Source organism: Ovis canadensis, chromosome 16 (genome assembly GCF_042477335.2).
Source record: "Ovis canadensis isolate MfBH-ARS-UI-01 breed Bighorn chromosome 16, ARS-UI_OviCan_v2, whole genome shotgun sequence".
NCBI classification, from domain to species: Eukaryota; Metazoa; Chordata; class Mammalia; order Artiodactyla; family Bovidae; genus Ovis; species Ovis canadensis.
The window spans coordinates 14,747,413-14,765,751 of NC_091260.1; the positions used below are offsets into that span (position 1 = coordinate 14,747,413).

The 18,339-nt window shown below is 42.7% G+C and overlaps 1 protein-coding gene across 1 annotated transcript in view; it reads left to right on the forward strand.

Moving 5' to 3' along the window:
- DOCK2 (dedicator of cytokinesis 2) overlaps positions 1-18,339 on the forward strand; it is a 474,846-nt gene that overhangs the window by 168,844 nt on the left and 287,663 nt on the right. The window contains exon 26 of the mRNA XM_069556001.1: positions 12,484-12,629. Within this exon, the coding sequence (XP_069412102.1) occupies positions 12,484-12,629 (146 nt within the window). The remainder of the gene's footprint in view (positions 1-12,483; positions 12,630-18,339) is intronic.

Genomic DNA, 18,339 nt, shown 5'->3' on the forward strand with positions numbered 1-18,339 from the left:
AGGACTGAAGAGTCCATTAACCTACGCAGGTGACAAAGTAAGGGGCTGGCTCTGAGTGGAGTGAAATTCCAGGCAGACTTAGAAATGGAGTAACCGCACTGAGGATGGGACTGAGGCCCTGATATAGATACCTCCTGTGTTTAACCTTTCTCCCCAAAGAGAGGGCCTCCTGGATGTTCTCAAGTCTCTTTATTCTGCAGGTGGAAGCGGGATGCACCTGGGGTGGAAGATCAGCAACATGACCCTAGTAGGGCTGTAAGGGGCCAGTCTCATCTTCTTATGTTCACGTGAGACGTTTCTGGCTCTTGCTCCCTCTACCTTAGCCTCAGGGAGGAGAGGTCATACCTTCTTTGTATGGGCATTGCTTTTTATCCAAAGGCCTCTGTAGACCCTCCCTCAGTTCTGAGATGAGGTGTATACAGGTCAGTATAGGACTGGTACAGAACTCTGCTTAGTCACTCAGTCATATCCGACTTTGTGCTACCCCAAGGACTGTAGCCTGCCAGGCTCCTCTGTCCACGGCATTCTCCAGGCAAGAAGACTGCAGTGGGTTGCCATGTCCTCCTCCAGGGGGTCCTCCCAACCCAGGGGTCGGACCCAGTCTCCCCCATCGCAGGCGGATTCTTTACCAACTGAGCCACCAGGGAAGCCTGGTACTGAATTGGTACCTCTGAAAAGACCACAAGGGATGATGTTGTTGTTCAGTTCTTAAGTCGTGTCTGACTCCTGGTGACCTCATGGAATGTAGCAAGCCAGACTCCTCTGTCCATCATCTCCCGGAGTTTGCTCAAATTCATGTTCTTTGAGTCAATGAGGCTAACTAATCGTCTCATCCTCTGCTTTCCCCTTCTCATTCTACCTTCAACTTTCTCAGCATCAGGGTCTTTTCCAATGAGTTGGCCCTTCATACCAGGTGGCCAAAGTATTGGAGATTCAGCTTTAGCAACAGTCCTTCCAATGAATATTCAGGGTTGGTTTCCTTTAGGAATGACTGATGTGATCTCCTTGCAGTCCAAGGGACTCTCTAGAGCCTTCCACAGCACCAATTCAAAAGCATCAATTCTTCGGTGCTCAGCGTTCTTTATGGACCAACTCTCTCATCCATACAGAACTGGTAGAAAAATCATAGCTTTGCCTATATAGTCCTGTGTTGGCAAAACGTTGTCTCTTTTTTAATACACTGTCCAGGTTTTTCATAGCTTTCCTTTTAAGGAGCAAGCGTCTTTTTAGTTTCATTGCTGCAGTCACCATCTGGAGTGATTTTGACTATACGTGTACATGAGAGATGGTGGTATACCACAACTACTGGAGACAGTTTGAATTTAGAATGTGGGGTTTATTCTGCCCTCAGCTTTGGCCTTCAGCTTCATTCTGGAATAGTAATAAGAATCTCATTGTTTGTCCTGTTACATAGACATGGTCACATAGTATAAGAAATGGGAAGATGCAAGTCTAGCCTGGGTGCTACAGGAGCAGAGAACAGGTTACCCCAGTCAGAGCTGGGGTGTCAGAAATGTTGACATAGGGGATTTGACAACTAAGTTAAGACCTCAGAGGCAAGGAGGAGTTAGTCAGGTGAAGATGGATGGGACAAGTACACTCTGGGCAAAGAAAACAACGTGTGAAAACTGAGGCACGGGAGGGGTGGCGAGGCTGTGGTGGAGTGGCGTGGGATGGGGAGGGTGCAGGGGTGAGTGATGTCTGCCCGCTGTGGGCCTTCAGCTCTGCCGAAGCCTGTGTGAAACTCACCTGCGCGTCCTCGGAGAGGCTCTACTGAAGCTCCTCAAGGAGGGGAGTCCCGTGGTCAGGTTTGAGTTTTGGGAAATTCCCGCTGCTGAGATTGGAAGAGGGGATCAGTTTGGGAGACTTGGAACAGAGCGTACAGGAAGTTGTCCCAGGGGTTAGATGGATTTGACTTCTCAGTGGAGAAGATGTTGGGGATAGAAGAAGAAATCCAGTCTGCTTGGTGGACTGTGTGCCTGGGAGTGTCTTTGCTCAGAGTGAGCACAGGAGAAGAAAGGGGCTCGTGGGGGAAGACAGCAAATTCAGATGTTCTTAGGAGCATTTTTCTCTGGGGCTGCAGCTGTGGCTGTTATCACAGGTATATCTGTGGCCTGATGCACCTCAAGGTGGTTTTCCAAAGTGGACAAAGGATCCATTAATCCTTCCATGGAGCTGATAGTGGGGAGTAGGAGACGATGAAAAAAGCCATCGTATTTGAAGTGTCCCTGAGTTGTGAAATTATTGCAAAAACATATCACACTTCAAGAGACTTATGAATTCAGGCAATGGCACCTTCCGCCAAAGGATAAAACTTTCTCTGAAAAGGAAGAATTCAGAGCCCGAAACACTGCATTTTTGTCTCTGCAAGTCACTTTGACAAAAGAAAACTCCTTTCTGTGACAATACAGAGTTGAGTAGCTCTGCAGGTTCCTAAGTGCCTGGTCTGAATTACAATTTGAACTTGTCATCACCTGACGGCAGACCTCCAGCCTTGTTTGGGCTGTTTCCCAGGCTGGGTTTGTAGGTCTCTGATGCTTATTGCCCCTTCATGTAAACATTGATTTAAGGCTCTGCAGTATTTATCTTTTAAATCATTTCTGTTTGTTTGCTTCACAGTCAAGTCACAATTTAGAAATGCTGCTTCCTGAGGTTTTACAGACTAATATGATCTCACAGCTCAAATTACAAATGAGAAAATTTATTTCATCTGAAAACAGAGGAGCCAGACGTTTCTGAGAAATCATGGTTAACGAGAAAACAAAGTACTTCTGAAAAGCAGGTCACACTATTAATGGCTTCCTCAGCTAAAATCTTGCTGACTCTCAGAACCAAGGGCCCTCATCTTGTGGGGATGCTGAGTCTGATAACCTGTAAAGTAGGTGATTTTCAGATTGAAAAACCACTGATTCTGTTGTGGCCTGGTCTGGAGCTCCCACAACTTCAGTGGCTCATAAACAAGGCAAACATCCGCTGTCTTTCCACCTAGCAAATATATCTTTCTTCCTGCCCCTTCCTTTCAAACTCTGTTTTATGAATCATAGAGTTTTGGATGAGGACTTAACCATCATTTTGTTAACCCTGCACCTGATACTTTGAATACCTACCTCTTCATCATTCCTTCTCAGAAGCAGCTGTATGTGTGTTAGTTGCTCAGTCATGCCTGACTCTGCAGTCCCATGGACAGAGGAGCCTGGCAGGCTACTATCCATGGCATTCTCCAGGCCCGAATACTGGAGTGGGTAGCCATTCCCTTCTCCAAGGGATCTTCCCAACCCAGGGACTGAACCTGGGCCTCCTGCGTTGCAGACAGATTCTTTATTGTCTGAGCCACCAGGGAAGTCCTCAGGAGCAGCTAAGCTACCTACTTTTTAAATATTTCTAGGGATGGAGAACCCACTGTTGTATTTTTTCATGAAAATCTAATGATTTAGCTCCATTTTAAGTAGAATGTAAAGTCTGGTACTTCTCAAGAAGGTCTTCATTAACACCTAAAATCTTTCAATTGTCCCTTTACCTTACACCCATATCTTTGTAAGGAGATGTGGCTGAAGTGTCTCAACCAGAATACCAGCAGAATGAACTTTAAAAAATATTCTTGCTTTATTTATTTGGTGGTGCTGGGTCTTGGTGGTGGCACGTGAGACCTTTAGCTATGGCATGTGCTATCTAGTTCCCTGACTGGGATCGAACCAGGGCCCCCTGCATTGGGAGCGCAGAATCCTAGCCACTGGACCACCAGGGAATTCCCAGAATGAATTTTGAAGGAAAAATCTGACCTTCACTACTTTGCTGCTCTGTTTTATGGCCAATGGCAGGTGCCATTCCAAGGAAGTAAAGGCATCAGTTTTTTCTTATCCACTTAAGTCTGCCTCTTATCTCTGCTGACTCTCTTGCTGTGATGGGCATTCTCTCCCACCCAAGAACAGAGCCTGGCACTTAGGGAACCTTCAGTAAATGGTAGACTGACTGACTAAGTGAAGTGAAGGAATGAGTTAAGTAGTTGCCTCGATAGACTAACTCTTCGTCTCTACCTTTACAGAGCTCCTTTCTGTAGATCCTGTGTGCGTGTGTCAGTCACTCAGTCATGTCTCACTCGTTGCGACCCCATGAACTGTAGCCCACCGGGTTCCTCTGCCTCTAGAATTTTTCAGGCAAGACTACTGGAGTAGGTTGCCTATTCCTCCACCAAGGGACCCTCCTCACCCAGGGATCGAAACTATGTCTCCTGCGTTGGCATGTGGATTCCTTACCACTGAGCCACCTGGGAATTCCCAGATGTAGAGGTTTTAAATGATTTCAAATCTTGGATCACAGGAGTCTGTTGTTTTAGGCTTTAAAACAAAGTCTGTTTTTTTTATGCTTTAAACTCGAGACCATACATTTCCTTCTCCAGATCCTTCTTTAAGCTCTTGCCAAATCTTTAGTTTCAGCAGAAAATAAGAATGTTGTGTCAGAGGGTAGGAGTGCAGGGAGGTGGAACCCAGCAGTTTTACTCTCCTTTGCATCGCTTGGACTACTGCAGTAGCACATTCTCTGGTCTCTGCTCTCGGCCTTTTGCTCCTCCCGCTGCTCTTCATGCTAGAGTGGAATGTGTGTGTGCTAAGTTGCTTCAGTCTTGTCTGACTTTTTGTGACCCCATGGACTGTAGCCCTCAGGCTCCTCTGTCCATGGGATTCTCCAGTCAGGAGTACTGGAGTGGGTTGCCATGCCCTCCTCCAGAGGATCTTCCTGATCCAGGGATCAAACCTTCCTCTCTCACGTCTCCTGCATGGACAGGTAGGTTCTCTCCCACTAGTGCCACCTGGGAAGCCCACAGTGGCATGAGTCACCTTTAAAAGAAATATTCTTATGACTCCGTTTGCCCAGAGAACTATGGAAGAACAAGATTTTCGTTGTTTTAAATTTCCTTTATTGCAATCTCTTTTTATTTTACAAGCAAAATAAGCTTTTCAAAAAGGAAGACTTTATAATCCTTACCTAATTTAATAAAAGAAAGAACAGTTCCTCTGGTGGGGTTTAATTTTGACAACATCAGTGAAGGGAGTTAATTTTCATGAAGTTGGTGAGGCCCATCTCCCAAAGACAAAGCGTTTGCAACTTCATATGAACTCAGTTTTACTTATAACATCATTCTTTTATTTTTAAAGAAGATTTCTAACCTGGGTATTGATAGCAAGGAAAGGTTACTGTTTAATTCTTGTTGCTTATAATGACAATTATGTTTTGATCAGCGTTCAAACTTGGACACTAGGTAAATGCCATCTTGGGTCAATGATACACCATTTCTGTGGACCTTTATGTATGTATTTAGTAGCTGTGCCTCATTGACATATGGGGTCTTAGTTCCTTACCCAGGGATGAAACCTGTACCCCTGCTTTGGTAGTGCAGATTCTTAACTACTGGACCACCAGGAAAGTCCCAATATAGCAAGCATTCTTACACATACAATTTCCTGCAACAAACAAAAAGTTTCAAAGTTACAAGTTAACGTCTTTTAGAAGGTAACTTTTAAAATGAATTGTTCCTGACTTTAGGGGAAATGCTTTCAATTTTTCACTGTTGAGGATAATGTTTGCTGTGGGTTTGTCATATATAGCTTTTATTATGTTGAGGTATGTTCCTTCTATTCCTGCTTTCTGAAGAGTTTTTATCATAAATGGATTTTGAATTTTGTCAAAGGCCTTCTCTGCATCTATTGAGATAATCATATGGCTTTTATTTTTCAATTTGTTAATGTGCTGAATTACATTGATTGATTTGCGGATATTGAAGAATCCTTGCATCCCTGGGATAAAGCCCACTTGGTCATGGTGTATGATCTTTTTAATGTGTTGTTGGATTCTGATTGCTAGAATTTTGTTGAGGATTTTTGCATCTATGTTCATCAGTGATATTGGCCTGTAGTTTTCTTTTTTTTGGTGGCTTCTTTGTCAGGTTTTGGTATTAGGGTGATGGTGGTCTCATAGAATGAGTTTGGAAGTTTACCTTCCTCTGCAATTTTCTGGAAGAGTTTGAGGAGGATAGGTGTTAGCTCTTCTCAAAATTTTTGGTAGAATTCAGCTGTGAAGCCGTCTGGACCTGGGCTTTTGTTTGCTGGAAGATTTCTGATTACAGTTTCAAATTCCATGCTTGTGATGGGTCTGTTAAGATTTTCTATTTCTTCCTGGTTCAGTTTTGGAAAGTTGTACTTTTCTAAGAATTTGTCCATTTCTCCCACGTTGTCCATTTTATTGGCATATAATTGCTGATAGTAGTCTCTTATGATCCTTTGTATTTCTGTGTTTTCTGTTGTGATCTCTCCATTTTCATTTCTAATTTTATTGATTTGATTTTTCTCTCTTTGTTTCTTGATGAGTCTAGCTAATGGTCTGTCAATTTTATTTATCCTTTCAAAGAACCAGCTTTTAGCTTTGTTGATTTTTGCTATGGTCTCTTTTGTTTCTTTTGCATTACTTTCACCACTACTATTCAACATAGTTCTGGAAGTTTTGGCCACAGCAATCAGAGCAGAAAAAGAAATAAAAGGAATCCAAATTGGAAAAGAAGAAGTAAAACTCTCACTGTGTGCAGATGACATGATCCTCTACATGGAAAACCCTAAAGACTCCGCCAGAAAATTACTAGAGCTAATCAATGAATATAGTAAAGTTGCAGGATATAAAATCAACACTCAGAAATCCCTTGCATTCCTATACACTAATAATGAGAAAGTAGAAAAAGAAATTAAGGAAACAATTCCATTCACCATTGCAACGAAAAGAATAAAATACTTAGGAATATACCTACCTAAAGAAACTAAAGACCTGTATATAGAAAACTATAAAACACTGATGAAAGAAATCAAAGAGGACACTAATAGATGGAGAAATATACCATGTTCATGGATCAGAAGAATCAGTATATTGAAAATGAGTATACTACCCAAAGCAATCTACAGATTCAATGCAATCCTTATCAAGCTACCAGCGGTATTTTTCACAGATCTAGAACAAATAATTTCAAGATTTGTATGGAAATACAAAAAACCTCGAATAGCCAAAGCAATCTTGAGAAAGAAGAATGGAACTGGAGGAATCAACTTGCCTGACTTCAGGCTCTACTACAAAGCCACAGTCATCAAGACAGTATGGTACTGGCACAAAGACAGAAATATAGATCAATGGAACAAAATAGAAAGCCCAGAGATAAATCCACACACCTATGGACACCTTATCTTCGACAAAGGAGGCAAGAATATACAATGGAGTAAAGACACTCTCTTTAACAAGTGGTGCTGGGAAAACTGGTCAACCACTTGTAAAAGAATGAAACTAGATCACTTTCTAACACCATACACAAAAACAAACTCAAAATGGATTAAAGATCTAAATGTAAGACCAGAAACTATAAAACTCCTAGAGGAGAACATAGGCAAAACACTCTCCGACATAAATCACAGCAGGATCCTCTATGATCCACCTCCCAGAATTCTGGAAATAAAAGCAAAAATAAACAAATGGGATCTAATTAAAATTAAAAGCTTCTGCACAACAAAGGAAACTATAAGCAAGGTGAAAAGACAGCCTTCTGAATGGGAGAAAATAATAGCAAATGAAGCAACTGACAAACAACTAATCTCAAAAATATACAAGCAACTTATGCAGCTCAACTCCAGAAAAATAAACGACCCAATCAAAAAATGGGCCAAAGAACTAAATAGGCATTTCTCCAAAGAAGACATATGGATGGCTAACAAACACATGAAAAGATGCTCAGCATCACTCATTATCAGAGAAATGCAAGTCAAGACCACAGTGAGGTACCATTTCACACCAGTCAGAATGGCTGCAATCCAAAAGTCTACAAGCAATAAATGCTGGAGAGGGTGTGGAGAAAAGGGAACCCTCTTACACTGTTGGTGGGAATGCAAACTAGTACAGCCACTATGGAGAACAGTGTGGAGATTCCTTAAAAAATTGCAAATAGAACTGCCTTATGACCCAGCAATCCCACTGCTGGGCCTACACACCGAGGAAACCAGAATTAAAGGAGACACATGTACCCCAATGTTCATCGCAGCACTGTTTATAATAGCCTGGACATGGAAGCAACCTAGATGTCCATCAGCAGATGAATGGATAAGAAAGCTGTGGTACATATACACAATGGAGTATTACTCAGCCATTAAAAAGAATACATTTGAATCAGTTCTAATGAGATGGATGAAACTGGAGCCGATTATACAGAGTGAAGTAAGCCAGAAAGAAAAACACCAATACAGTATACTGACACATATATGTGGAATTTAGAAAGATGGTAATGATGACCCTTATGCGAGACAGCAAAAGAGACACAGATGTATAGAACGGACTTTTGGACTCTGAGGGAGAGGGAGAGGGTGGGATGATTTGGGAGAATGGCATTGAAACATGTATACTATCATGTAAGAAACGAAGTGCCAGTCTATGTTCGATACAGGATACAGAATGCTTGGGGCTGGTGCATGGGGATGATCCAGAGAGATGATATGGGGTGGGAGATGGGAGGGGGATTCAGGATTGGGAGCTTGTATACACCTGTGGTGGATTCATGTCAATGTATGGCAAAACCAATACAGTATTATAAAGTAAAATAAAGTAAAAAAAACAAAAAAACAAAAAAACGAACTGTTAAGTAAATGTTGCCGGAAATTTCTTTAGCCATTTTAATAAAGAGACTTGGACAAAATTTCACCTTTATGGTGACAAGATATGGGATAAGCAAAGATTTAACTTAAATTTTATGGTAATTAGTATGTAGATATTATACAGTCTTTTTTCTTATCTCTCTAAACAAAGGATAATGGCTAACTCAACACCTTGTATTCTCAAAAGTCCTTAGGCCAACCATTTCTTAAGTCCAAATAAAATACCATTAACCTGTAACCCTTGATTACACCTATAGTACTGAACAAAGCTGAATCAAAATTTTGTTGCCTGTAATTTTCTTTTTCCATAGAACTATAACCTTATACCTACCACTGAATTTAAGAATTTTATTTTCAGTGTTATCTTCTATTATTCTGGGGCTTCCCTTGTGGCTCAGGTGGTAAAGAATTGGCCTGTAATGCAGGAGTCCTGGGCTCCATCCCTGGGTCCAGAAGATCCCCTGGAGAAAGGAGTGGCTACCCACTCCAGTATCCTTACCTGTAGAATTCCATGGACAGAGGATCCTGGCAAGCCATAGTCTATGGGGTCGCTAGAGTCAGACACAGCTGAGTGACTAACACAAACTATAACTTTATGCCTACCATTGAATTTAAGAATTTTCCTTTTCAGTATTATCTGCTATTATTCTACTTCCAAGAGACTATTCTACTTACCCAGGTCCATGTACTCTATTATTTATTTTTAAAATTTTTATTGAAGCATAGTTGATTTACAGTGTTGTGCCAATCTCTGCTGTACAGCAAAGTGATTCAATTATATACATACATTATTTTTAATATTCTTTTCTATTATGGGTTATCACAAGATATCAAATATAGCCTTGTGCTTTATAGTAGAACTTCGTTGTGTATCTGTCCTACATATAATTGCCTATTCAACACATCTGCTACAGAACCGCAAGTCTGTTCTCTATGTCTGTGTTTTGTGGATATGTTCATTTGTGCCGTATTTCAGATTCCACTTGTAAATGATGTCATATGGTATTTGCCTTTCTCTGTCCCACTTACTTCAGTTAGTATGATGCTCTCTAGTTGCATCCATGTCGCTACAAATGGCACTATTTTCTGCTTTTATATGTTTGAGTAATATCCCATTGTATGTGTATACCATATCTTGGTCCAGGTACTCTAAATCACTCTCTGTTCTCTAAATCTGCACTCTACCAAAGACAATATTATTTCTCAGCGGTGACCATTTCAAATGACACTTCTTTCATTCATTCCACCAAGATTTACTGAATAGCTACTATTATCCAGATACTGTGTTGGACACTTGAGATTTAATTTGGCTGTCATGAAGCTTACACTTTGGTTGGATGAATGGGCATTAGTTAATTACACTGGTTAGAATTTAATTACAAACTGATTTTGGTGCTCTGAAGGAGGGGATGTGATTCTGTCAGAGCCTATGAAGTGTCTATGTACCTTCCAGCCATAGATTGTTTCTCTCTTCTGAAGCCCTCACAGCATTTGATAACTCTGCCAGTTGAAATCTTTGGCTGTGAGCAACATAAACCTATTCTAGTAAATTTAAGTAAAAATAAGTGCATTTGGATAATAAGGACTAGTCCAAGAATAAGAAGAAAAGCTGGGGAACCAGTCTTCAAAGAGGGGAGACTCAGAGTAGCCCTGGGAGAGGAGGCAGCATCTACCAATGGGCAGCCTTCCTGGGGCGCTCCTGTGCAGACAGGTGAACTCCTGGAGAGATAATACCCTCTGTCTGGTGGCTAAGAGCACAGGCTCTGCAGTCAGACAGGGGCCACCACCTACTATCCGTGCAGACTGGGACACGTCCCTCTGTTTCCTCATCAGCACAAGGGGAGAAATGACAATATCTGTCTGCCTCCTATAGTCACTGGGAACGTTAATGGAGGTAATTCGAGCAAGACACTTAAAATACACCTGGCACCTTGTAGGTACTCAGTATGTTAGCAGTGTCAGCAATTAATATTTTTAAATTTTCCTCAAGGTTCAAATGAAGGGGATATCCTAAATAGGGTCCCTTGCTCCTTGGAAGAAAAGCTATGACCAACCTAGACAATATATTAAAAAGCAGAGACATTACTTTGCCAACAAAGGTCCATCTAGTCAAAGCTATGATTTTTCCAGTAGTCATGGATGGATGTGAGAGTTGGACTATAAAGAAAGCCGAGCACCAAAGAATTGATGCATTTGAACTATGGTGTTGGAGAAGACTCTTCAAAGTCCCTTGAACTGCAAGGAGATCCAATCAGTCCATCCTAAAGGAAATCAGTCCTGAATATTCATTGGAAGGACTGATGCTGAAGCTGAAACTCCAAATCTTTGGCCACCTGATGTGAAGAACTGACTCACTGGAAAAGCCCCTGATACTAGGAAAGACTGAACGCAGGAGGAGAAGGGGACAACAGAGGATGAGATGGTTGGACGTCATCACCAACTTGCTGGACATGAGTTTGAGTGAACTCCAGGAGTTGGTGATGGACAGGGAGGCCTGGCGTGCTGCAGTCCATGGGGTCGCAAAGTCAGACATGACTGAGCAACTGAACTGACCTGAACCTGACCCTTGTCCAGAGGAAGGCAGGGAGCCTTGTGACAATATCTCTCGGACCATATTCCATCGCAGATGGGCTCCCCAGGGTGAGACCAGGATGCTGTGCCAGAAGGTGTAGACCCCGGGTGGACAGAACGAGACGGTGTCTCCTTCCCCCTGCCTTTACCTTACTCTGTCTGCTGCCTCTGCTCTTTGTGTTGTTGCTGACTCCCCCTGTCAGGTTTTAAGTGTCTAATGGGCGAGAACCATATATTATCCCTGTACCTCCAGAAATACAGCACCTTCCACATCAGAGATATTCACCTCTTATTTGCTGCATTGAATTGAAATAAAATCGGTGCTTATGAGTCACATTTTAGTGCTAGAAGCATCTAGGTGGGGATGATTTGGAATGGTTTTGAATTTTTCAGTTCCCTCAAGGTTTGCTGGTTTTAAGAGAAATATAGAAAGAAAGCTGTGTAGGATTTCAGAACCTTCCAGATATTTCCTGAGACAGCAGTGCCAAGAGAGTTACCCTTCTTTACAAAGGTTTTAATTTATTTAAAATGAAAGCCATGGTGCATAAGGAAGTGGGAAGTAATTCTTTATTTATTTTTTTTTTACTATTTATGCTAGTGAAAAATGTCTATCAATAGGCGTATGACAAATGAACAAATATATCCATACTGTAAAACAGCTGCAAAATCTTAATGTTAATCCCTATATATAATAACATAGAAAGAGCTCCAAAAACCATTGGTGACTAAAACAATATCAAAGTACAGAACAATACATACAGTATAGTCCTCTTTTATAAAAAGGAAACAAAACAAAAATGATGCTATGTTTTTATACTGATACATGCATACGTAAAACATAAAAAAATGATCTTGAAGGATTATCATCATATATGATGATAGCATATGCAATATAAAACATATGCAATATGTTTTACTTAAATGAAAAGCCAAATCAAAAAGATGCTACGTATTTTATACCAGTGTACACCCACATATACACACATACATTTTTATATGTATATACACTTACATGTGTATAGGATACAATAACTGGTTGGTTGCCTCTTGAGAGTGGGAGTTGGGAGAAGAGCCAGAATTGGAAATAATTTTCTAAGAAAATAGTAACCTAATTTCTAACATTTACGTTTCTACAAGAAGGATGTATTCATGAATTGTTTCTGTAATGAAACATTATCGCGAAAAGAAAGGAAACTAAAGCAAACAAACGCGCTCATGTGCCTCTGAACGGCCTTCGTTCCAGAATGCCGGGACATCCTGCTTCCTGTCGTCACCAAGGAACTGAAGGAGCTGCTGGAGCAGGATGACCTGCAGCACCAGGTCCAGGAGAAGAAGCACTGTGTCGAATTGCTCAACAGCATCTTGGAGGTCCTCAGCTGCCAGGACGCGGTGAGTCTTCAGGACGACGCAGGTGTCCTGAACTCAGACTAGTGCTCAGTTGATTACATTCTAAAATATTGATGCTGATGAATAGCAGTTGAAGTCTAAAGATAAAAGTCAATGGCTTGCTCAGCGGGCTCACTTTTCCAGTGACTAACTCCCCATCTGTTAAAGACGGCTTGGGGACTAGAGCTAAGCGTGTAGCATTTTGTCCCTGTATTTCTTGTTGAATAGGCTTTCTTAGGGTGTGGGTATGGATATATTGCAGCCTTTTTAGATGAATTGTTCATTTGTTAAAACCCTGACTTGTAGGGATGGAAATGAGGAAATTTTTCTATGCCTACATAGCCAAGAAAACTCACTCACCTGCTTTCTGGGCTGATTTTCCTTGGTTTTCCTTCTTTAGTTACCTCCCACAGTGGTGAGATGGTTAAGACTCTTTATGGATGAACAGAATGCTCAGGCCTAGACCCTAGAGGCAGGCTGAGGAGTAAGAAGGTGCTAGGGAGATGGCCCTGGCAGTGAAGCCAGTGTATAGTGGTTGACGTCATTCAGAGACTAGGCAAACTTGAGCCCAAAGGAAAGTCTTGGTGGGAGTAAGTAGAGGGCTTCCAAAGGGCAGAGTCTGCAGAAGACAATGAGGAAGATGGAGTGTGGTAACAGTAAAGGCTGAGTGAAAGTGAAGGTGAAATTGAGGTCGCTCAGTTGTGTCCGACTCTTTGCAACCCCGTGGACGGCAGCCCACCAGGCTCCTCCATCCGTGGGACTCTCCAGGCAAGAGTACTGGAGTGGGTTGCCATTTCCTTCTCCAGGGGATCTTCCCGACCCAGGGATTGAACCCAGGTCTCCTGCATTGTGGGCAGACGCTTTAACCTCTGAGCCACCAGGGAAGCAGTGATTAAACACAGGACTAGAATTCTTGAGACTTGAAGATGGGGATAAACAGTCTTGGTTTGACTCAGGTTCGTTTGCAACCTTACTTCATCCCTGAATAATGTCCAGGAGTGTCTCTCCCTAGATGGGCTGCTCTCAGAGCACCAGGTAGACCCAGACAGCCAGTAAGTCTTCCCTGAGTGTTTGTGTGCCCATCCTCTCTCCTCCCTTCAGGTTCACTGAGAAGGGCTTTCTAGATGAACTGGGTCTGTGATTGACTATATTAGAAAACTGCAAAACGATATTTTCTCCTGTTCATATCCAGCAGTCAACCATTATTATCAGTTTCCTAGTGTGGCTCTCTTCTGTCTTGTCTTTTCCACTTCTACCATCCTGGTTGTTTTTTCTTGTCTCATTTCTAGGTAAATGAGGTATATAGCTAGCTTCATTCATTCATTCATTTGTACATATGATGTACTAGGTATATGCCAGGCATGTCTTTTTTCCTAAGAAAATACTTATAAATATATAAAGAAAAAGTGACAATATAATACAATGACTAAAATCTAGATGCATCCTAGGAACTGGAAGTACACAGACTGTGTGTGTGTAAACATTTTTGTCAAGGAAGCCTTCTCAAGAGAAGAAAAGCTTCAACTTCACTATTCAAAGTGAATAATTAAATAGTGACCACCATTGCTACTTTATTTGCTGTTCTATAAGTACTTGCTAAATGCAGTCCAAGCCTTCTTTCTTCACACATTGGTCACTGCTAAAGATTATCATTCTCATTTTACAAATGGAAACCTGAAATTCACAGACTTAAAGTTCAAGGACAGACAGCAAATAAATAGAAGGCTGAAAATTCGAACCCAGGTTGTCAGACTCCAAAGTCTGCATAATTATAGACCCTGAGGATACAAAAGCATGGTCTTTTCCCTCTTGTATTTTCCTATCCTGTCTTTTTTGTGGGGAGAGTGAGTATAATGCCCCAAAGCTTGGGTACCTATAATTCACTCTGTGAGAATGTTATGATGACGGTGTTGTTTTCATCAGCATGTTCACTAGCCTGCTGTTGAACTGGTTCCAGTCTTTGCTATTTGATCTTTAAAAAAGAATTTAGGGAATGTTTGCTCTTACTCTCACAATGTAAAAAACATAACGATTGGCCCACTATATCTCCAGAAATTTCCCAAAGAATATGGCTTCTTCCTGTTGAAAAAAAGTTACCAATGTTTCTTATATTGTAGTGCTCAGATCCCTTTTCATAGGGAAAAATTCCAGATACTTGGGCTTACGCTAGTGTACCCCCATTTGAGGACACACTTATCATGTGTCCTGTCAATTTCCTGATTTGGGTAAAGGGATGGCCCCAGTTCACAAATCAGATGTTAAGCAGCAATGCTAGGCTCTGCCTGAGCCAAGGGAGTGGGCCCCTAGAATTCTATGCTGACAAGTTGTCATCATTTTGTACATTGGGTAACACCAGACACTGGTGAGAAGAGGCCGCTCTCTCACACACCCCAAGTTCTTGGGACTTCAAAGCCAACAAGTGCATGGGAGGCCCAGGGCCCCGTGGGGCCTGCGGCGGCTGGACTTGAGGTGTGTGGGAGGCGCAGGGCTACTACCCAGTGCCTCTGAGCGTGCTGGTTTGGTAATGACTTCTGAACACAGGGCTAAACCACCTCTTTCCCAGGATGAGCAGCTGTCTTTGCTGGTGAGTGGGTGAACAGTATTGCGACCATTGGGTTTGGTACAGTGTTGGCACTGTGTGCGAGCTTCACATCCAACTTCTCCAGCTCATGAAGATAGAAATCTCTCCTTCCTCTTCTCAAAAGCATTTTCTTCCATGAAGAAGATCCATTATTAGTTTGAGTTAAACCAAAAATCAGAAGTCCCAAAGTATCTAATCTAAATCTCTCTTATTCCAGGATATGGAAGCTCTCAACTCTGGCTACACATTACGTGACAGGAGAAGTTTTTTAAAAAGTGGTTGTGCCTGGGTCCCAGTCCTAGTCGTTGTGCTTCGATTGACCAGCGTTGGCCAGAGTATCGCTCATGGGGTGATGATAATAGGCCGCTAGGGTGCAGGACCGCAGCTTTAGTGCAAAAGGTCTTAGACGTGAGTGTACATCCCAGTGACCTGGAGGAGCTGTGGAAACAGGGTTCTGATCATTAGGTTTGGAGGATGGGGCTGATCTTGGGTCGCCTCAGCCTGCAGCAGCTTGAAGCAGGTTTTGGTTCTGAGCCAGAGGGTGAGGTTGGTCCACGGCAGTGAAAGTACTGAATCCTAGCCTCTAGGCCAGTGGCCAGTGACAAGGCCCTGGTCCTTTGGCTTTGCAGAAAAGAATTCCCACAAAGACGGAAAGTAGTGAAACAAGTAAAGTGTTGATTAGGAGGAAAGGAATATAGACCATGTGGACAGATGCAGGCAGACCAGTGGAGACAGTCACTCCCTTGTGGTGTTTAAAATCACTTACATGGGGAGTTTCTTCCAGGTTTCCGTTGGTCAATCATTTTGATTTGCCTGTTTCTGAGCCCTTATTTGGTTTGTCTCAGGGTCCTCTCGTGTGTGTGTGTGTGTGTGTGTGTGTGTGTGTGTGAGAGTGAGAGTGTGCATCTCTCAGCCGAGATGGATTCCAGTGAAGAGGGCTGTTGGTAGCGTAGCATCACTCTTCCTTTGACCTCCAAGGAACTTTGTAGTTGGGAAGGTCTCCTTGACTTTGAGAATGAGAAATATGAGGTCTCTTGTCTGGGCAGGGCCCCGCCTCCTCTCTCGATTGTTGTTGCCCTGTTGTTGCTGTTGTTTACTTGTTCAGTTGTGTCCAGTGTTTTGTGACCCCGTGGACTGTAGCCCGCCAGGCCACCGAATTTCCCAGGCAAGAATACTGGAGTGGGTTGCCATTTCCTTCTCCAAGGGATCTTCCTGACCCGAGGATGGAAACCTGTGTCTCCTGCCTTGGCAGGCAGATTCTTAACCACTGAGCCATCGGGGAAGCCCTGCCTTCCCTGCCTCAATTATCCTGCTGTTGGTATTTTGGAGTTTGTGTCTGCAGGGAATGGGCTCCAGTTGCTCACTTGGTGCGGGTGGGAGGCATCTACCTCCTGCCTCAAGGCCTGATTTTTTATTTTTCTAACAAATGCCCAGATGGTATGGATACTGCTGGTCCAAGGGCTACACTGTGAGAGCCACTGCTCCAATGTGACCTAATTTTCTTTTTTTTTAAATCTTCACGATTCTCCAGTAATGGAAGAACAGCTGGGCTCATCCTCAGTTCTTTACCTTCTTAATTGAAGAGCCCTTTCCAGTCTATAAACAATCTCCTCTTCCAGTATGGCATTTAATAAACCGTAAAGTGGCAGTCTTCAAACACCTTCATTTGTGCTCATCAGCTCATTTTTATGTGGTAGTGGGGACATGGTCTGTGTGAAACTCTGACTTTGAAAATCCAAACCATCAGACGTGCTTTTGGTTTCTTCAGGCACCAACTTCTCAAAATTGGAAATTTGGAAGAAAAAAACAAAAAACAAGAAAGACTCCTAGGATAAATGCCCTGGATTTTTCTTCTGGTTGCTTGGATCCTCTGCATTGATAACACCATAGCCAACTATTTTTAAACTGACTTTCTCTTGGCACCATGGAATAGCCTGTCTCTCCAGCTCAAGCATGGGCTATACCTACCTCCTGAACCATTGCCAAGGGGGCAGAGCCACGTGTGGAAATTTAGTAATTATAGTGCAGGTTGCCGAGCTTCCTTTTTGAGGGACCTTGTGTGTTTGAGGAATGGGGAAGAATGCTTGTCTTCAATAGGTTGTCATTATTTGTGTAATTACAGCCCGACACAGCAGGCCTGGCATGAAGAAGCTATGTTTACCACCTTCTTCATTGTAACCCTGGGTGGCTTATGAGTCGGGAAGGTTTGTCTGCCTAAGCTTAGGTCTTGAGATACATATATATATATATATATATATATATATATATATATATATATATATATATCTTTTCTAATCAGTTTTTGGCTGTGCTGGGTCTTCGTTGCATGCTGGCTCTCTGGAGTTGCGGCAGGCGTGTTCTACTCTTATTTTAATGCGCGCACGTCCCATTGCAGTGGCTTCTCTTTTTGCAGAGCACAGGCTCTAGGGTTCATAGACTCAGTGGTTGCAGCAAGTGGGCTTAGGAGTTGTGGCACATGAGCTTAGCTGTCCCATGGCATGTGGGATCTTCCCAGACCAGGGTCAAACCCATGTCTGCGACGTTGGCAGGCAGATGGACCACCATGGAAGTCCCTTGATATTTCCTAATGGTCCTGTTATGTTCCCTCACTCAGCTTGCTTAAGTTGCACTTTAACATAGCAGAGGGACAGGCTCAGGTGAAGGGGGAAAGGCCTGACTTCTGCCTTACGTCCTGTATTAACTCCTTTCCTCCCCCTCACCTGAGCAAGCTTAGTTGTCAACTTAGGTTACTTTGAAAGACGGTTTCAAACTGGCTTCATTCTATGCTTTGCCGGCTGCCAAGTAACTCATAAAATTTAATCTTGTGCCAGACCTGGAGGAGCTGGCTTCCCCCCCGCCCCCATGTAAATCAGGCTTTTCATTTGTATGTTTCATTTCTCCGACAGACAGGACAGTTGTCGTGTTGTACCCTGCGTAGCGATCACAAAGTGGGCAAAGATGACTCCTGATTCTGAAGAGGGGGTCGTGTTGTGTGTATCTGCATCGTGAAGGTAGAGAACCTGCAGAATCAGCTTGAAAACAAAACAAAAACAAAGCCTTTTGAGTCCATTGGCTAAACCTGAGGAGTTTTACCAAGGCCCTCTGATAGTCATGATTGGTTTGGGGTTTATG